This window comes from Mustela erminea, chromosome 5, assembly GCF_009829155.1.
Source record: "Mustela erminea isolate mMusErm1 chromosome 5, mMusErm1.Pri, whole genome shotgun sequence".
In the NCBI taxonomy this organism is placed as follows: domain Eukaryota; kingdom Metazoa; phylum Chordata; class Mammalia; order Carnivora; family Mustelidae; genus Mustela; species Mustela erminea.
The window spans coordinates 28,108,437-28,130,286 of NC_045618.1; the positions used below are offsets into that span (position 1 = coordinate 28,108,437).

At 41.4% G+C, this 21,850-nt stretch overlaps 1 protein-coding gene across 1 annotated transcript in view; it reads right to left on the reverse strand.

Moving 5' to 3' along the window:
- CYFIP1 (cytoplasmic FMR1 interacting protein 1) overlaps window positions 1-21,850 on the reverse strand; it is a 121,046-nt gene that overhangs the window by 24,857 nt on the left and 74,339 nt on the right. The window contains exons 16-23 of the mRNA XM_032342325.1: window positions 21,112-21,265; window positions 19,934-20,090; window positions 18,637-18,733; window positions 16,950-17,026; window positions 16,734-16,842; window positions 15,444-15,563; window positions 13,120-13,319; window positions 9,434-9,521 (exon numbers count right to left, since the gene is read on the reverse strand). Of these exons, the coding sequence (XP_032198216.1) occupies window positions 9,434-9,521; window positions 13,120-13,319; window positions 15,444-15,563; window positions 16,734-16,842; window positions 16,950-17,026; window positions 18,637-18,733; window positions 19,934-20,090; window positions 21,112-21,265 (1,002 nt within the window). The remainder of the gene's footprint in view (window positions 1-9,433; window positions 9,522-13,119; window positions 13,320-15,443; window positions 15,564-16,733; window positions 16,843-16,949; window positions 17,027-18,636; window positions 18,734-19,933; window positions 20,091-21,111; window positions 21,266-21,850) is intronic.

Here is a 21,850-nt window from a genome sequence, read left to right on the forward strand (position 1 = left end):
CAATCTTTGCTTCAAAATCTACTTTATGTTATATTAATATAGTCACTCCTTTCTTCTAATTAATGTTTGCATGATGTATTTTTATCCATCCTTTTACTTTCAACCCACCAATATAATTTATTCGAACTGCATTTCTTGTTCAATCATGTTTTTTGAATTCACTCTGCCAAACTTCAGTATTTTAACTGTATTTAGATCACTTACATTTAGTACATTTATATTTAGTAATTATACATAATGTAATTATTGATAGATAATTAAGTAGTGTCTGCTTCATTCTTCCTGACTTCTTCTGGGTCACTTAAACATTTCTAGAATTCCACTGTGAATGATCTATAGTAATTTCAAGAGGATCTCTTCACCCAGATGTGTTAGTTGTTGTTCTAGGTCTTATATTATGAGTTATCACAATCCATTGTTATCAATATTTTACCACTTGGATTTAAGTATATCAACCTCCTCTTCATTTAGGTTCCCTGAATCCTCCCCTGCCCCCTTTATCATTGTCTTAAATATTTCCTCTACATACACCAAAAACCACATCAAAAAGCTGATTCTCAAGAATCAGCAGAGCAGGCCTGGATGCTCAGCTCTTGAGTATCCTCAGAAGCCCTGCTTCCAATTCCTGGGAATTTAGCCTGTAAAATGTTATCAACTGATAAGATTGTTTTCTACTACTGGGACATTTAACCATGCTACAACTTGTATAGGCTGGATGTATAAATAGTAATTTATGGGGGCTCCTTTCCTTCTGGGAGTTCTGGAGTTTTTAGTAGCTGTGAACAGTCAAGACAGGAAGCATGTGCCTATGTACCCAGCCCTAGTGAAAGCCTTGGATCTGAGCAATTGAGTGGACTCCTATTCTCCAGGCAGAAAAACTGCATGAACCATGCAATTCCCATAAGGGACAATGTTGGTAGCCTGTCCTTGGTTCAACCACCATCTGACGTGTCTTTTTCCCTTACTGGTCCTGCTTTGCATCCTTCTGCAATAAGGACTACAGCTGTGAGTATAACTGACTGAGTCTGTGAGTCCTTCTGGACAATCAGAATGTATGGGTGGTCCTAGAACTCAAAAATAGAATGTATGGGACTAAACAATTACCAAACACAACAATGACCAGGTTGGAAGCTCCGCTAAGTGCCCTTCCTGTGCCCAAGCCTACAACCCCACTTACAACCATAATCCCACTTGAAAGGGGGCATATTTTGATCAACAACTTACATATACTTTCCTCTTCCCAATTACTCCTTAAAGCACCACAATGTGTATTTAAATGCTAGGATTCAGGGTGAGGTTTTTGCTTGATAATAAACTGTAATGTTTAAAAAGAAAACCATGAGAAATATCAGTGATATCTGATGGCCTCAGGAGCTTGGGAAGGTGCTGGAGGAGGACCCTTAGCTTACCCCCATCTCATCTCCAAGACAGCATCTATCTCCAAGTCAGTAACATGGAGAGCGATCTGAATCCTGGAAGAACAAACTCCAGAGAAGAAGCTATATCTGAAATATTAGGAAGATCAGAAAGGCAGAGGGAGGCTGCCCACAAGAGGAGGGAGCTGTCTGTCCAAAGAGGGCAAAGAAATAGGACCTTGCACCAGGAAGCTCACATAGGGAGGACTAATCTCCATAACTTTTGGCTTTAAAAACCAGAGGAGCTGCATCAAAATCAAAAGCAAGCCAACACCAATCATATTATAGTTAAATTTGCAAAATATAGTGATAAAGAAAAAAATCCTAAAAACAGCAAGACAAAGGAAGTCCCTAACTTACAAGGAAGACCCCATAAGGTTAGCAGCAAATCTCTTTGTAGAAATGTGGCAAACCAGAAGGGACTGGCATGATAAATTCGATGTGCTGAGTGGGAAAAATCTGCAGCCAGGAATACTCTATCCAGCTAGGCTAGCATTCAGAATAGAAGGAGATGAAAGAGTTTCCCAGAAAACAAAAACTGAAAGAGTTCATGACCACTAATCTAGCCCTGAAAGAAATATTAAGAGAGATTCTGTGAGTGGAAGGAAAGACCAAAAGCAACAAAGACTAGAAAGGAACAGAAAAAATCTCCAAAAACAATGACAAAACAAGTAAAAACAAGGTACTAAATACATATTTATAAATAATTACTCTGAATATAAATGGACTAAATGTCCTCACCTCCGCTGAGGGACATTTGAAGCCAGCCTGGCTATGGCCAGAACACTCAGCAGGGCAGCATTATCCTCCACTCACAGCAAGGTCTGTGACATGTGGCACAAAGAGACCTGGGAAGAGGAGTGGACACAGGCTCTAGGGATAAAGGCCTCTTCCCTTTAACCTCTCTAAATCTAGCCCTCCCTGACTTCAAAAACTGATATCTTGACTCACCAACTGCCAGAAACCTAGGAAAAACATCTTGGGTCTTCCTTTTCTGTCACCCTCCATCTTCAGGTCATAAGCAAGTCCCATCAAGTCCACTTCCAAAATATCCCCTGAACCCATCTACTTCTCTTCACCTCTGTCAATGCCACTTAGTCCAAAGCACCACCTCCTGCTTGGACTAGGGTAACATCTCTCCACCAGCCATCATTCTCCATTTACCTCCTGATGCCCCATCTCCCCGGCCCTCAGTTGCCTACCATAAACCCCTACCCACCCCATCTCATGACAGAGCCTTGGCCCTCAGGGCCCCCTGCAGGATTGGTTCCTCCTCAGCATCCAGACCTTGCCAGAGCGAGACCTCTCAAAAAACCAGCTCTGTCACAACATCCTAGCATGTGGTACCAGCTAAACGCAGAAAACAGAGATAGCATCAATTTCAGCTTGCAATTCCGCGTATCCTTGCAAAACACAGGTGGCTTCTATTAATGCCAATGCTTGTTTCCCCTTCATCCCAAATATATCCTCTACTTAACCCTCTGGCTTGTCCCACTAAGACATCTATTCTTCTTGGCTGACGGGCTGAAAACTTTAAATGGACACATTAGTTTGTAAAGTGTTGTGAGGTTGTGATTAAGACAGAGCGGGCGGCTAAAGGGAGATGACATCACAAGCCTGGAGAAGTTGGAGGAGAGACGAAGACTGAGCCAAGGACCTGTCTCTTCAAAGACCTGTCATAAGGGAAGACTGACATGTTGACACCCTCCTGAGAGCCACCACAAAGAGACCTGAAGGTAGTCCTTTTATGTAATTATGTTAATAGGCTCATTTCTGCACCTTTGAGAATAACATGCAGAAAATACAGAGAAGATACTGCTCAAACCTCAGTCGCTCAGAGCTTCAGAGCAGAATGAGCAGCAGCTGCTCAGTGCTAAAGGCTCAGAGGCTGCAGGGCCTAGTGTGTACAGCTGGGAAAGGGGGCGACCCCCCGCTTCCCTACACAGCCCACAGGCTGGGCCGTGTAAAGACCGAGACCAAAACCAACACTGGAGTGAGCAGTTTAAAATCCTAGTGAGAACAGTACAAACAGAGTTCAGAAAAAGAAAACCTTTCTCAGCCTTAGCCCTCCCAGAGACAGCCACTGTTTAGCATTCCAATAATCTTTGCTCTGCATATATCTTTTTGTAATTAGGGTCATTCTATTTGGAGTATGATTTAAGTTAATAAAATACAGAACCCACAAGATGTCACAAGATTTACATAAGTATTTGTAATGAGTATATTGTATTCCACTGAACAATAAGATATTCTAATATTCTTGATGGTTAGTTAGGCTGCTTCCATATTTTTTATCACAATGTTGTATGACCACCCCCATAACAGACCTTACTTTATACTTGTCTTACTCCTTAGTTGTCCAGCTTCCTACAAGTGAGAACATTTAAATATTTTTTCTTTTTAAAAAATTATTATTAATATATAATGTATTATTTGTTTCAGGGGGACATGTCTGTGATTCATCTTATCTAATAAACAGTGCTCACGACAACACATACCCTACCCAATGTCCATCACCCGGTCACCCCATCCCTCCCATGCCCCTCCACTCCAGCAACCTCAGTTTGTTCCTGAGATTAAGAATCTCTTATGGTTTGTCTCCAGAGCTCTCTGGTTTCTTCTTATTTCATTATTTTCCTCTCTTCCCATATAATCCTCTGCCTTGTTTCTCAAATTCTACATGGCAGTGAGATCATATGATAATTGTCTTTCTCTGATTCACTTATTTTGCTTAGCATAATACCATCTAGTTCCATCCACATCGCCATTGCAAATGACAAGATTTCATTTTTTTTTTTAAGATTTTATTTATTTGACAGAGAGATATCACAGGTAGGTAGAGAGGCTGGCAGAGAGAGAGAGAGAGAGAGAGAGAGAGAGAGAGAAGCAGGCTCCCCGCCGAGCAGAGAGCCTGATGTGGGACTCGATCCCAGGACCCTGAGATCATGACCTGAGCCGAAGGCCGCGGCTTAACCCACTGAGCCACCCAGACACCCCAAGATTTCATTTTTTGATGACCGCATAATATTCCACTGTATGTATATGTATACACACATATGTATATATATGTATATATGTATATATATACACATACACACTCACACACATACATACCATGTCTTTGTTATCCATTTATCTGCTGATGGTCACTTGGGCTCTTTCCATAGTTTCACTATTATGGACACTGCTGCTATAAAAACATTGGGGTAAGTACCCAGCAGTGCAATTATCATAGGGTAGTTCTGTTTTCAACTCTTTGAGGAATCTCCATATTATTTTCCAGAGTGACTGTACCATCCTGTATTCCCATCAACAGTGTAGGAGGGCTCCCCTTTCTCTCCGTTCTTGCCAACATCTGTTGTTTCCTAATTTGTTAATTTTAGCCATTCTGCTTGGTGTGAGGTGGTATCTCACTGAGGTTTTGATTTGTACTTCCCTGATGCCAAGTGATGTTGAGTACTTTTTCATGTGTTGCTGGCCATTTGGATGTCTTCTTTGCCGAAATGTCTGTTCATGTCTTCTGCCCATTTCTTGACTGGATTATTTGTTTGTTAGGTGTTGAGTTTGATAATTTCTTTATAGATTTTTCCTTTATCTGCTATGTCATTTACAAATATCTTCTCTCATTCTCTCAGTTGTCTTTTGGTTTTGTTGACTGTTTCCTTTGCTGTGCAGAAGCTTTTATCTTGATGAAGTCCCAATAGTTCATTTTTGCCCTTGTTTCCCTTGCCTTTGGCGATGTGTCTAGGAAGAAGTTGCTGCGGTTGAGGTTGAAAAGGTTGCTGCCTGTGTTCTCCTTTAAGATTTTGATGGATTCCTAACTCACATCAATTTTGAGGTTATTTTTGTGTATGGAGTAAGGAATGGTCCAGCTCCATTCTTCTGCATGTGGCTGTCCAATTTCCCCAACATCATTTGTTGAAGAGACCATCTTTTTTCCACTGGACATTCTTTCCTGCTTTCTCAAAGAATAGTTGACCACAGAGTTGAGGGTCCATTTCTGGATTTCCTAATCTGGGTTTTCTGATCTGTGTGTTTGTTTTTGTGCTGGTACCATACTGTCTTAATGACTACAGCTTTGTAATAGAACTTGAAGTCCGGAACTGTGATGCTACCAGCTTTGGTTTTCTTTTTCAACATTTCTCTGGCCATTTGAGGTCTTTCCTGGTTCTGTATAAATTTGGGGGCTATATGTTCCATTTCTGTGAAAAAAGTTGACGGTATTTTGATAGGGATTGCATTGAATTTGTATATTGGTCTAGGTAGCACAGGTATTTTCACAGTATTTGTTCTTCCAATCCATGAGCATGGAACGTTTTTCCATTTCTTTGGGTCTTCCTCAATAACTTTTATGAGTATTCTATAGTTTTCTGAGTACAGGTTCTTTGTCTCTTTGGTTAGATTTGTTCCTAAGTATCTTGATGTTTTTGGTGCAAATGTAAATGGGATCAACTCCTTAATTTCTTTTTCTTCTGTCTCATTGTTGGTGTATAGAAATGCAACTGATTTCTGGCATTGATTTTATATCCTGCCATTTTACTGAATCCTTGTATGAGTTCTAACAGTTTTGGGGTGGAGTCTTTTGGGTTTTCCACATGAAGTATCATATCATCTGGAAAGAGTGAGAGTTTGACTTCTTTGCTGATTTGGATACCTTTTCTTTTTGTTGCCTTTAACTTCTAGTACTATGTTGAACAGCAGTGATGATGGTGTACAGTCTTGCTGAATTCCTGACCTTAGGGGAAAAGCTCTCAGTTTTTACCCATTGAGAATGATATTCACTGTGGGTTGTTCATAAATAGTTTTTATGATATTGAGGTATGTACCCTCTATCCCTATACTATGAAGTTTTAATCAAAAAGAATGCTATACTTTGTCAAATGCTTTTTCCATATCTACTGAGAGTATCAAATGGTTCTTGTCCTTTCTTTTATTAATGCAGTGTATCACATTGATTGATTTGTGGATACTGAACCAACCTTGCAGACCAGGAATAAATCCCACTCGGTTGAGGTGAATAATCCTTTTAATGTACTGTTGGATCATACTGGCGAGTATTTCAGTGAGAATTTTTGCATCCATGTTCATCAGGGATATTGGTCTGTAATTCTCCTTTTTGGTGGGGTCTTTGTCTGGTTTTGGGATCAAGGTAATGCTGGCCTCATAAAATGAGTTTGGAAGTTTTCCTTCCATTTCTACATTTTGGAACAGTTTCAGGAGAATAGGTATTCATTCTTTTTTAAATGTTTGGTAGAATTCCCCTGGGAAGTCAACTGGCTCTGGGCTCCTGTTTGTTGGAAGATTTTTGATTATTGCTTCAATTTCCTTGCTGATTATGGGTTTGCTGAGGTTTTCAGTTTCTTCCTGATTCAGTTTTGGTAGTTTATACATCTCTAGGAATGCATTCATTTCTTCCGGATTGTCTAATTTCTTGGCATACAGTTGCTCATATGTTCTTATAATTGTTTGTATTTCTTCAGTGTTAGTTGTGATATCTCCTCTTTTACTCACTTAATTTATTTATTTAGATCCTTTCTCTTTTCTTTTTGGTAAGTCTGGCCAGGGGTTTATCAATCATATTAATTCTTTCAGCTCCTAGTTTTGTTTATCTGTTCTACTGTTTATTTCTATTTCATTGATTTTGACTCTGATCTTTATTATTCTTCTCCTGCTGGGTTTCAGCTTCATCGACTGTTCTTTCTCTAGCTCCTTTAGGCATAACGTTAGGTTGTGTATTTGAGACTTCTTTTGTTTCTTGAGAAAGGCTTGTATTGCTATATAATTCCCTCTTAGGACTGCCTTTGCTGCATCCCAAGATTTTGAACAGTTGTGTTTTCATTTTCATTAATTTTTAAATTCTCCTTTGATTTCCTGGTTGATCCATTCATTTTTTAGTAAGATGCCCTTCAAGATCCATGTATTTGAGTTCGTTCCAACTTTCCTCTTGTGATTAAGTTCCAGTTTCAAAGAACTGTGGTCTGAAAATATGCAGGGAATGATCCCAATCTTTTGGTACTGGTTGGGACCCGATTTGTGATCTTGTATGTTAATATTTTGGAGAATGTGCTATATGCACTCATGAACAATGTGTATTCTGCAGCTTTGGGATGGAAAGTTCTGGATATATCTGTGAAGTTTTTCTGGTCCAGTGTGTCATTTAAAGCCCTTATTTTGGGGCGCCTGGGTGGCTCAGTGGGTTAAAGCCTCTGCCTTTGGCTCAGGTCATGATCCCAGCATCCTGGGATCGAGCCCCGCATCGGGCTCTCTGCTCTGCGGGGAGCCTGCTTCCTCCTCTCTCTCTCTCTGCCTGCCTCTCTGCCTACTTGTGATCTCTGTCTGTCAAATAAAAAAAATAAATAAATAAATAAATAAAGCCCTTATTTCCTTGTTGATCTTTTGGTTAGATAATCTGTCCATTTCAGTGAGAGGGTGTTAAAGTCCCCTACTATTATTGTATAATTGTTGATATGTTTCTTTGATTTTGTTATTAATTGGCTTATATAATTGGCTGCTCCCATGTAAGGGGCATAAATATTTACAACTGTTAGATACTCTTGTTGGACAGACCCTTTAAGTATATTATAGCATCATTCCTCATCTCTTATTACAATGTTTGGCTTAAAATCTAATTTGTCTGATATAAGGATAGCCACCCCAGCTTTCTTTTGATGTCCATTAGCATGATAAACGGTTTTCACCCCCTCACATTAAATCTGGAGGTGTCTTTGGGTCTAAAATGAGTCAGCATAAAGATGGGTCTTTTTTTTTATTCAATCCAATACCCTGTGTCTTTTGACTGGGGCATTTTAGCCTATTTATACTCAGCGTAACTATTGAAACATAGGAATTTAGTGCCATTGTATTATCTGTAAGGTAACTGTTACCGTGTATTGTCTCTATTCCTTTCTGGTCTCTGTTACTTTTGAGCTCTGACTTTGCTTGGAGAACCCCTTTCAATATTTTTTGCAGGGTTGGTTTGATGACTGCAAATTCTCTTAGTTTTTGTTTGTCCTGGAAGCTTTTTATCTCTCCTTCTATCTTCAATGACAGCCTAGCTGGATAAAGTATTCTTGGCTGCATATTTTTCTTGTTTAGTACCCTGAGAACATTTAAATATTAGAAGTATTTCAGGTGGTCCCCTAGAATCATACAGTTCCATGTGCACTCATTTTTCTTTAACTACTAGTGAGGCTAGATATCTATTTCTATTTTTTTTTTAAAGATTTTATTTATTTGTTTGACAGACAGAGATCACAGGTAGGCAGAGAGGCAGCCAGAGAGCGAGGAAGGGAAGCAGGCTCCCTGCTGAGCAGAGAGCCCGATGCGGGGCTCGATCCCAGGACCCTGGGACCATGACCTGAGCCAAAGGCAGAGGCTTTAACCCACTGAGCCACGCAGGCGCCCCTCTATTCCTATTTTTTACTACATTTTTGGGAAATGCCAGCTCATCACTTGCTTCCTTTTTACTAGAGTGTTTATTTCTTATGAAAGTGTAAGAGTGCTTTAAACATTAACAATACTATTCTTTAATAATACTCTCAACTTGTTGCAAATCCAGCCACCCTCAGCCTGGACATTTGTCTCATCTTACTAGACAGATAGCAGGTGTTCTGTGCCTTTTGTCTGCTTGCCTATGGTTTCTGGAAATCAATTCTCTTCTGCATGCTCCTTCTCACCTCATCCCTCCTTTCACGGCATCACACCTGGACAAGATATTCTGATCCCTCTATCAAAGATGAGCCTCTGAGCCTATTACACACCCTTTCCTTGTTTGATATTTTTAAACCTTTAACTATGCTGACAATCTCACTTATTTTAGGGCCAGGATTGAGGCCAGGCCTAGCCTGATACCCAACACTACATTCCTTTTTAGGAAGTTGCTAATGGAAGAAGACAACAACATTTCACACATAGCAAGATATATTTAAATTATTACAACTCACCTAATTTAAACTAAACTTGAAAATATGCTTCATTATGAACTTAAAAAATCATAACACAAACACAAAAGAACCTACTTTTGATCCATGCAAATACTGGGGTTGTGCATTAGGCTGTTTATCTCTTTGAAATTCTTGAGAAAATGGTAATACTGTCCGAACAAATCTAAACAAAAAGGATAAAAATAAAAAAGAAAAGAAATTTAATGGTAGTTCTTTAAAATTCAGAACTTTTACATTACCCATCAGTTACATCTTCTCCCAGTTAACTAATCTAATCATCACATAGGAAAATTCTAAGAAATCAAATACCATGAGATATAAACACTCCCAAGTATAATACAAGTATCCAGAGTTCATCAAAAGAATGAGAACCCCGGTGTCCTTTCACCATGTATGCAGTCTCCAAACTCCGGGAGACGGTCTGGTTTATTGGCACCAGGGCCATTTCATGCCCAATGCAGTCCTTTAACAAGTGATAATGACCAAGCACTCAGGTCTTGTTGGCATCTGGCCACACCAGTGACCTCATGAATAGGAGTGGGAAGGCAGATACAGTCAGTCATGTCCAGTTACTCAAATCACTAGTTTTGAGGATTTAAAACTCAAAACAGGAAGTTTTGAGTTAGCAGGAAGAATGAGCAACCTAAGTACTTATAACCACACTCACAAAACCATGAGACTGTGGCTTAATAAAGGATTAGGAGGCACTGAAAATCAAATGCTTGGATTCTAAAGCAAACCTGTCAAATTTGGCTGACTTTCAAATCACAAGGGTTCATTTAAACATATGAAACTTTTTTTTTTTAAAGATTTTACTTATTCATTTGACAGAGAGAGCAAAAGTAGGGAGGAGGGGCAGAAGAAGTATGCTCCCCATGAAGCAAGGAGCCCGATGTGGGGCTTGATCCCAGAACCCCAGGATCATGACCTGAGTGGAAGGCAGATAGATACTTAGCTGACTGAGCCACCCTGGTGCCCCTAAAATATAAAACTTTTATAAGAAGCATCGTTAAGAAAAATATATGGATTTGCTAATTATTAAATTCAAAGAATCTAACTGACACATATTACACTTCAATAAATAAAGAGGGACCTAACTGGCAAAGTATCACCAGTGCATGAAATGAACATGAACATCTGAGGGGAGGCCAGTGGCCGGTAGCCAACAGGTGTCTGGATTTTGTTGTTATCCTTTAAAGTGCTGAGTTATTTTGGGCAGGCTGTTAACTGATTTCAAGTCAGCTGGAGCCTTTCATAATTAGGGTGGCACAGTAGTCAGCACCTGACGAATAGTACTAAGGCAGGGCCTCTGGCAATTCTGTCGAATGTGCAGATACTCAGGAAGGTTTCCCCATTCTTGCTGGAAGGGCATCAAATGGCTCCTCACTCTATGTCAGCTTTGGGAATTATTTGGCTCACAGCTCCCAAAAAGTTGCTCTTTGACTATTCTTGTGGAGTTCCACCCAATGCACACACAGTTTAAGATTCAAGCAAAGACTAAAGGGCCTGTAACTTGGTCTCAGGAGCTATTTCACGATGTAGCTCTCTCCTCTCCCATACTGCGGATCTGCCATGCAAATCCCAGCTGCTCCAGCTTCCTCAGTTTTGAATCTGCCTCCTCCACCAAACAAGACTTCCAAGCTGTATTTGGGATATCCCCCTTCACAATGAGGCCCAGAAAGTGCTTCCACGCAGGAAGCAGGGAAATCAAAGGGTTCACCGCCTTTGTTTCCTTTCCCTCAAGAAAACGCAAAGTCTGAGAACAGTGGTTTCATAAATTTTGTCTAATTTTTCACTTGTTTAAGGCAAAAGAGTAAATCCAAACACTGTTACTCCATTATTCCAAACAACTTTTATATATATATATATATATATATATATATATATATATATATATACACACACACATATATGTTCTCAATGTATAGACAAAAACACTGGAAACAAATATTGAATTCCAGTTAGTAGGCTTGTGTTTCATGGTAGGAAGGATCAGTAATTTTGAAACTATTTTCTGCATTTTCTAGAACTGAGCAAGCGAGTTAATATACCAAGAATAATGAAACAGGATTCCCAGTGTACAAGGGAGTTACAAAAATGGAAAGGGAGGGAGAAAACAAGAATAAGACACCCCAGGGCTGAACTGGAACTGAAGATATCAGTGTGGATTCATAGATAAAATATGTAGACAGCTACAGAGAAGCCCTGCATACACATGCTTCATGGGTTTGTATCCCCAGAAAGATAATTTGGAGTCTTAACTACCAGTACCTCAGAATGTGATCTTATTCAGAAAGAGGGACATTGCAGATGTAATTAGTTAAGATGAGATCATACTGAGGTATAGCAGGCCCTTAATGAGTCAATATGACTCAGGTCCTTCTAAGAGGAGAGACACACACAGGGAAAAACACCACATGTCTAAAGAGGCAGAGACTGGAATGATACAGCTACACACTAACGAAGGCCAAGAATTGCTGGCCACCACCTGAAGCTGGGAAGAGGCAAGAGAAGATTCTACCCAGAGTCTCGGAGGAAGCAGCACAGCCATGCTGACCACTGATTTTGGACATTTAGCCTCCAGAACTATGAGAAAAGAAATTTTTGTTGTTTGAAGCCCCATGGTTTATGATAATTTGTCAGAGAACCCTAATATGGTACATAGTCAGGAACTTCCTAGCTCTGAACATCAAAAGGGTCTAGAAACAATGATATCCCACTAACAATGATCATACCCAGGCTTACTTTTTAATATTAAGCCTAGTTCTAAAATATTCTCCACTAGAAGGAATTCTGTGGAAGTGACAAGTTGCAACGATAGGGCCTGAGAAGTACAAGATAAACATGGGACTTCTTGAGGTACAAGAAGTGCTTCAAAATGATGGGGATAGGGGGCGCCTGGGTGGCTCCGTGGGTTAAAGCCTCTGCCTTCAGCTCAGGTCATGATCTCAGGGTCCTGGGATTGGGCCCCATATTGGGCTCTCTGCTCAGCGGGGAGCCTGCTTCCCCCTCTCTCTCTGCCTGCCTCTCTTCCTACTTGTGATCTCTGTCTGTAAACAAATAAATAAAATCTTTTTTAAAAAAAAAGATGGGGATAGCTAATAGGACACAGAAATGACAATGATTTTTAAAAATCGGTCATAACACACACAGGCACACACACACATACACATACATCCCTAGCATGTGCTCACAGGAAGCAGAAGCTAGGGCACATGGAACAAACCTCAAATAGACGACTACCCAGTGCACAGAGGCCAAGACAGGGCTGTTCCAGGATTTGGACCGTTATCATGAGGCTGAATCACATGAAACTGCTGCTGTCAACCATGCCACTCTCCTCACTGGCCACTGTGTTGTTCAACATAGTAGCAAAGCACAGGTTGGTGAGAGAGTGGCTAACTGATAGATCTTTATATACCCCAACATTCCAGAATGGATGAAAAATAGAGTCAGTGACTACTTCCCAACATCAGGTACAGAACCGGTAACCACATGCACCTTGAGATCAAGCCCTGAGCTACAAGCAAGTGCCCCAGACGGGAACTCCAGCCTGCTGTACAGTCTCCACATGGAAAGCTGTAAGACATGCCCAGGACTACACTTGTAAAAAGAGGAGACTGGAAGAGCCTGAATAAATGGACATGAGAAATGATAGGGAACAGTGGAGGGGACAGCAACCTAGTGAGTAATGTAGAGGCTCTGAGATCATCCCATTTAGGAACCCTTTAGCAAAAACATCCATGAGGTGGCATGCTCACCGGTTGGTGGAGCCATTGTAGCAGTAGTTGGGCAGGAAGTCATAGTTGAGCTCCCAGAAGACATGGAGGGTGATTCTTCCATAGGGCGCGGACACATTGTGGTTGGCCTCCCGGAACATGGCGTCAAAGCTGTCCAGTGTCAGGTACTTGCTTAGCAGCTTGTGGGTCATGCGGTTGATTTCCAAAAGGCCATCCAACTCCTACAGGACCACAAAGACAGGGTGTGAGGACAGAAATGGGCCCAGCACAGTGGCCTTGATTCCTCGCATGGGCAGTGCCATGGCTGGGGGCAGAGCAGAATGGGCAGAAGACAGTGGGACACACGGAGGTGAGACTGGTGAGCGAGGCAAAGAATACACACAGTGGGGGTCTAGTGGCCCGCAGGAGCTTGCTTCTTACACCTAAATTCATTATGTCCTCTCCACTGCCTCTGAAACATACCTTTTTACTGTGGTCACACCCAGAGTCATCATTCTTTCTCCACTGACGTCACTTCTGCATTGCAACCCCCCCCCCCCCGCCTCCAACCACCCACAGGGTACAGACCATTGGGATGTGTCCACCCCCACCCTTGCTGCAGCACTGAGTCCTCAGGCATTAGCCTGAGTCAGCCTAACGTGCCTGGAATTACTCAAAAGCACAGCTGTGTAGCAGAGTCAGCAAGCACATTCACAGATGGCCTTCCAAGCTTTCCGAGTTTGCTCATAAGCATGCCTAGGTCTGTACTATACGTTCCAGCAGCCATGGGCCACAGATGGCAATGAGAATGTGGCTGGTCCAAATGGAGGTACACTGTGCATGTGAGTTACACACCAGATTTTAAAAATCAAGTATGAAGATAAAGAATGTAAGATATCCATGTCAATAATATTTTAATTCTGTGGAAGAATATGAGGAGCACAGCTCATCCTATGTTGGAGATGCTCGAACCTGAGTTTGTCGTGCCCACTGCTTACTGAAGCCTCTCTTGGTCTACCCAGAACTGCATCTCTAGAAATGAACAATCTTCCCTGAGTTCTTGCATCTTCACTACCATTTGCCTGCAGGCTTCATTCCTGGGAAATCTATTTGGCTTTGCATGAAATCCTTAATTCATACTTCCTTTCCTTGGCTTTCAGCAGGAATTGCTAAGGACAAAGCCCTGAGGACAAATTTTCTTTCTCTGATCACTCTGCTCAGATTATCTAGAGGATTTTTTCTTTTCCTTTAAAGTCTAATACTTTTACTGCAATATTCCTTAGTGTTGGCCACTTTGAGTCGGTTTTCCCAGGCACATGCCATAAGCTTTTAATAGGTATTTTATAGCATGTCTTAATTTTGTTAATATATACATTTTTTCATTCAAATTTTAGGTAGTTAACATACAGTGCAATATTGGCTTCTGGAGTAGAATTCAGTGATTCATCACCTACATTCAACCCCCAGTGCTCATGCTAACAAGGGTCCTCTTTAATACCCAACATCTATCTAGCCCAACCCCACCCACCTCCCTCCATTAACCCTCAGTTTGTTCTCTATCATTGAGGCTCTTATGGTTTGTTTCCCTCTCTCCTTTTTTCTTTCCCCCTTTCCCATATGTTCATCTGTTTTCTGCTTTAAATTCCACATAGGACTGAGATCATATGGCATTTGTCTTTCTCTGAGTTACTTCACTTAGCATAATATACTCTAGCTCCATCCACATCGCTGTTAATGACATGATTTCCTATTTCTTTGATGGCTGAGTAATATTCCATTGTGTATACAGACCACATCTTCTGTATCCACATTCATCAGTCAATGGACATTTGAGCTCTCTCCATAGTTTGGCTATTGTTGATAATAGCACAAGTCTGAAATTCTATCAATGTTTTCTTGAAATACAATTTTTAATATTTATTCCATCCTGTTGCTTTGGTTTTTCTTTATAATATGTATGTTCCCTGTATGTATGTTACATCTTCATTACTATTATATTGTTATTATTTATTATGTACAATATAGAACATATTATATATATTATATATTATTATTATATCTTCTGTATCATTTTTTTCAAGTACTTTTTCTGTGTTCACTTCTTTTTGATTTTAAAAATTTTTCTTCATTCTCTTGCCATAGTTACATGTAACTTACTCAGGGTTCGGATTACTTGTTCTTTGAAGTCAATTTAGAATTGTGACTACTAAGAGCAGACACTAAAAAAGGGATTGGATAGGTCACGCTTGATCAGTGCATACCTTTTGAGTCCTATGCAAAAACTAGGACAAAATTAAAATTAGCTCCAATCTTTGTAACTAGTTTTCTACAAATCTGCTGAACCGGACAAAAGGAAGAGCTCTTACAACTATTGATGTCAAGTCTTCACTTTCAAATCGTCCAATAGCCAGTTCCAGAGACTTATACATGGCTGCTGAGACACGCTGAGTAATCAGGCGATTAAGGTCAATGGATCTTCCTAGGAGCTGAAAGATGGAAAAAGGAAAAAAAAAAAAAGCTAACAATAAAAACAAACAAGGGCACCTGGGTGGCTCAGTTGGTTAAGTGTCTGCCTTTGGCTCAGGTCACAGTCCCAGAGTTCTGAGACTGAGTCCCATGTTGGGCTCCCTGCTCACAGGGAGTTTGCTCCTCTGTCCCTCTCCTTGCTCCTGCTCTCTCTCTCAAATAAATAAATAAAATTTTTTTTTTAAAAACCCAAGAAACAAAAAAGTATATATTCTCTCAGAATCCAATTCTAAGAGAAAGAGCAAACAAACAACATACAAAATGTAAACATTTTAGATCAAATGACTTATACAGATGTCATGATCAAATGGCCTACCTTCCTGGAGCTGAAATTCTGCAAGTCAAAACCATAAAGCACTTTTGTATTATCATCCTTTGCATTGAACTTACACTTATGTCATGGACAGAAACCCTAAGTTTCACCAAACACCCTGGAGACCTTGGGTTTGCAGTGAGGACACCTCATGCTGCTGTTCAGGACCATCTGCCAGCATGCAGCAGCTTGAGCTGGCGGAAACTCCACAGTGGTACAATGAGTAGGAGAAAATTATTCCTATTTCAGAGTCCTAACAAAGTATCTGTGCCTCAATATCATTTCAGTAACAAAAATATGGACAAAATCCTGGTGCAAATGTATCAAAATGTGAATGGTGATTATCTGCAGAATTAAATGGAATTTTCCCTACAGTTTTGTGTACTTTCCCAATTTATGACACATATACACACACACACATATTTGTAAGGAAACAAAAAATAAGAACTGTATTTTTTATTCTTTGTGCTGGCCAAGAAAAAGCTCCTCTTCAACACGCAGCTGACAAGTGTTTCTCACCTTCATTCTTTTTTAAAAAGTTCTAACTTTTGGGCTCTTGGAGAGGACCCAAGTCCTCTGGGGCCATGCCTTCGCCCTGGGAGCCAGAGCAGAGCAGGGTGCGGAGTGCTGCAAGCCTTCCCTTGGGTTTCAGGGTATCCAAAAGAAACTGTCTTTAAAATCTCCACACTTTATAAGGATGTATGTAGCTGCAGTCACAGAACATACTGACATCTAGTAAAACTCAGTCAGCTCTAAAAAAACCTCACCATTCCAATGCCAGCTCCACCCCCAACCATGACCCAGAAAGGTGACTCACCTGCACATGCCTCTGCTTAAGTAGGGTCTCATAGCGGTTAGATGGTGGGAGATGGATTGTTGCCCCCTGATTCTTGCATTCTGATCGTAAACGTTTATCAAGAAGCAAACTAGTATGGAAGAAGAGAAGACATTTCTCATATTCTGTGAATTTTAATGGAAATGTCAGAGCAAGTTATCCTAGATTTCATGTCCAAATCATAAACCATATACTCACCTTCCTGCCATAACCTTATAATATGCAAATATCTGGTCTGCCAGCTTATAAACAAATTGGTCAAAGCACAGATTCACCTGAAGAAAAATAAAGCATATATTAGAGTTTTACTTCCTAAAGATCAAACAAGACAACTTAAAAAAAAAAACAAAAAACAAACCTTTTGATCCAGCAAATTCCATTTCTAGGTATTTAACCAGAAAGACTGAAAATACTAACTTGAAAAGATATATGCACCCCCATATTTACAGCATCATTTACAATAGTCAAGACATGGAAACAGCCTAAGTGTCCACTGATGGATGAACACATACAGAATTGTCTCTCTCTTCATCTCCCCCCCACCCCAGACACACACACACAGGAATGCTCTTTAGTCATAAAAAAGGAAATCCTGCCATTTGCAACTGTATGGATGGACCCTGAGGACATTACATTCATTGAACTAAATCAGACAAAGACAAATACTGTATAATCTCAATTATATGTGGAATCTTAAAAACAAACAAACAAACAAAGAAATGAATGCATAGAGAACAGACTGGTGGTTCCAGAGGTAGAGATGAGAAAATGGTACAAATTTCCAGTTAAAAAATGCGTAAGTTTTGGGAATATAAAGTTAAAAGCAAAATTTTTGTTAAGGCAATTAACAAAGGCTCCTTTATTAGAAAAGAAAAACAGGAAACAACCTCATTGTCCAAAACAACAGGTTAAATATATCACAGTGTGGCCAGGAGTGACCACTACGTGTAGCCACTGAAAACTGTATCAGAACATCTCTTACTAATGGAGAAAAATGCTCCCTGACTCTTAAAGGCAAAGGAATATGAAAAAGTCTCCCTTCATCATGTGTTCCCACTGGCTAATGTGCACTGGATTTGGGTTCTGCTCCTGCCACCAGACTGTGTATCCCAGGAACTGCATGTGGCCTCCCCTGGAACACAGATGACTGCTCTGGGCACTGGGTCAGGGAGGAGACACAGGATGGATACAGCCTTGTGACTCCACCCCCAAAACTGAATTTTCCTTGCAAATGGAGTTAGCCTCTCTATGCAGAACTCTGATAAGGATACCACATGCTCAAAGGGAAACCAACCCCAGGACCTGCAGGTCTCTGCTATATGCCCACCCTACATGGCCCAGGAGCCTATGACATCTCCCTGAAGAAGCACTTTCTATATCTCTGTGAGGAGGCAGAGAAGGACATCTAGATGCACAATGCAATTTGTTGAGGTTAAATGCTCTTCAATCTTAAGGTACAAAATAAGATTTATCTCCTTAGCTGCAAAATAATTCCACTTGTAGGAATTCGTCCTCAAAAAATAATTGAACACAGCTAAAAAATTAGGTGCAAGAAAGTTCTTCAAAGCATTACTTACAATACACAAAAATAAAAAGCTAAAATGAAAGAAATAAAATAGGGGTTGGCTTAAACTGTGTTCATAAAAGAAGACAGGTGAGGATACAGAGGTGCTTATGACATGTAATCAAGTATTATGTTGTAAGACCCCAATAACACATGCATAGATGCAGAGAGAAAAATACAGATAGAAGGATTTACTCCAAAATGTTTTTTCAGAAGTTCATTCTATTGTTTAAATCTCCTTGTATTATAAAGAAAATTTGCTTCCTTTAATACTCAGAGAAAAGGGAAATTAAAGTTTGTTGAAAGTGCCTGCGCCTTCACCTCTGCCTCAATTTCGTCGTAGAGAAACTGCTTGTTGAACCTGGTGAGGGCATAGTGTGCGCTGTCATTGTACAGGTCCAAGGAGTAGAGGACGTACCTGCAGAGGGGGCAAATGGTCAGCCCAGCCTTCCACATAGGGCCCCTCAGCTCTCACATCCCACACTCCAGATGAAATTTAACATTCGTTGTTGACCTCTCATATGAGGAGAAACAATCTCTTACTTCGGAAACCAAATGGGGTTCCTATCAAGGACCCTAATGGACCACGGCAGATGATCCCACAAATGGGATGCATTTACTTAGGCCATGCCCAGACCCCTGGAGGGTTCACAAGGGCCTCCTGTAATGGCATCTTCTCACTTAAGTATGTTTCAAAAACTTTCACCACAGAATACAGTATTTTTTATAATCACAAAAACAAGTTATTTGCTTTTTTCTAAGCATAAAGTGTCGAACTTAATAAGAAAAACATATGAAGATCCTGGGTCCAGAGCTGACCACCATCATGTCCAGCATGGCCAAAAGCCCCTCTCCCCTACCTAGCCCCGTATCTGGACAAAAGGCAGCAGCCAGTAGTCTCCAGCAGTAAGGTCCTTCTGAGGGTACAAGACCACTTCACAGCAGGAAGGCTGTGTAAGGAGTGGGGCCAAGCTAAACTCCAAAAACACAACACAGAGGCATGCCAAGGCCTTTGTGTTAGATCTCCATGTTCCTCCTCCGTCTCTGGTACTGCTGAATGGATGTTATGGCCACTCCAGAGAAAATAAAAGGCCATCCTCCTGGCCACATAAGAACTGACGTGCATGGGAAAAGACGAGGTGCTATACATTTGCTCTGTATGCTGAAGAACCTGCTGGGTCAGTTCCCAGTCTGTTCATAAGACATCTCCCTTTCCTATTACTTTATCTTCGTGGACCTTCTATTTTGAAAGTCTCCAACCCCGTACCCTGGCCTTGAGCCCTGACCTCAAAAGAACGCTTTCAATTAATACTTTCTCTCCCAAATTCATCTGTCTCAGAGGCTATGCCACATGACAGGCCAGGCCACCTCAACTCTTGCTGACAGGGTCTCACCTAACATGGTGGGACTTACTGATTCTTGCTGCCTGAGTTCTTGATTTTAGTCTAAAGCAAGAAGCCTGTTACCTGTATTAATCGCTGAAGTCTTACCCCAAGTATGACAACTTTAAATGAAGTGCTGAAAACAGCCCAGCCCCCTCCTCCATCTCCCAGCTCCCAAATGCCACGAAGGACCCTGGTCATCACAAAGAACTAAGACATGCCCAGAGGGTGCTCACTCCATCATTGACGCCTCCTTGGTCTCCAGGATGTGGTCTGTCAGGATCCAGGGCATGGACATCTCGATGGGAAACTGGATCCTCCTGCCCATTGTCAGTTCCAGAAAGAACTCTCGGAACCACAACTGTGAAAGGTCACAGCACTGCTGGAGTGTTTCTTGAAGGATTCAAATGATACCATGTTAATCTTCTGCAAGCAGAAGGAAGTCGGCAGGACGATCTAGGACAGGGAGGGGCATGTGCAAGGTCCGGCTCCTTCAATCTCAGCCCTGAGCCATGCGGGAGTAGATGTGAGCAGGGAGGGGTGACACAGCGTCTCACACTAGAGATGAGACAACCATGATGTGGCTGCAAGCAAAGCCACCCTAGACTGTGCACATTCTCGGTCATAAAAAGAGCAGAGTCAGCATCTGGCCCCTGCTGGTCTGGCATGGACAACACCACCATCAATGGGAACTTGTCAACCCTGTGAGCTTCTCTGAGGGACTGGGAGAGGAGGAAAATGCCCTTCTTAAAAGGAGTAATAAAGACCACATTATTTTATTTCACTTAGGATAAAGATATAGTATTACATGCATATTCAGTACAAGTTTATCTAATGTAAAATAGAAACAAATGAAAAAAAAAATGTGTCCATCATTTGACAAGTGAACAACAAAAGCTTTGGTCTTTACTCCAAACTTGCAGCACTCACAGCCAAGATAGAGGCTTTCTGCTCTGAGCGAGCTGCGGCATGCAGCACCAGAGGAAACATGGACTCCACAATGACAAAGGGTATCCACCCAGTGTCCTGCTCAATGTGACTGCCACCTTCCACATGTCACTACTCATGGGGACTGTTTCTGATATTTATCACTATTTTGTTCTCAAGCCAGGTGACAGATTACATTCACCTGTGCTTCTGACCTCATATGGGTTACAAAGACCACATTCAAGTCACAGAGCCAGCCACAGGCCCGTGGCCCTCATTCTTCTAAGGGCTACGCCACATGGAGGGGACCCCTGGCTGGCTGTGCATTTAAAGCGACAGGTGAGGGAATATCATGAAGGTTACAACACAGGTCACCGTCTGGGTGTGTGAGGGGACCACAGCAGGGGAAGGTCAGCAGAAGCATTCTAGACGGTGTTAGCAGTGTTAGAACATGCTGGGCCAGATGCTGGTCAGCAGTATCTCTTACCACTGAAATTTATCAAGTGAGTGTAGAAGAATGACTCTCGATGAAATTTTTCTATGTCCAATATGGTGGGCCCCTCAAGGCTACTTCTCAAGGTTTTCTTGGAACCACTTTTGTCTGCAATGAGGGACTCTAGCATGGTTCTCACCATGTAAAGCTGCATTATCCAAGGAAACATTTGTAGGGGGAGAAAATATACATGGTACATTAGTTACACCAAATTTAGATAAACCACAAGAGGAAGACTACTCCGCTATGCCCTGACCAGAGCCAGGCTGGGGTGGTAAGCCTACCACTATACCAGCCCCTAAAAGTGGGTCTGGGCACCCATCTAAGTGCCCAAGTTGGTGCTGCTTGGGAGAAAGAATTTGTACCAGAGCAGTTCACCTCCGTGCCATAAACATCAACAAGAAAAACAAATGATGTCTTACCACCAAAGGTTAAAAGAGGCGGATAGGTGTAGGACTGCCTCAGAAACGCGTTTACCACATGCAAGAGTCTTTCCATGCCCAAAGACTTGAGCTGCCTCAGCAGCTCAGCAGAGCTCAAGGACTCCGCCATGGTGCGCACCAGGTAGAGCTAGACACGGACAGATCGGGGGGGAGAGGTGGGAGAGAACCATTAGTCACAGGACACACACATCATGGGATGGGGAGACACACATGGGAACAGAGGGTGGGGAAGCTGCATGCACATTGGACAGACCCAGGACAAGCATCCTCCTTAACTGGGCCAAATGCCT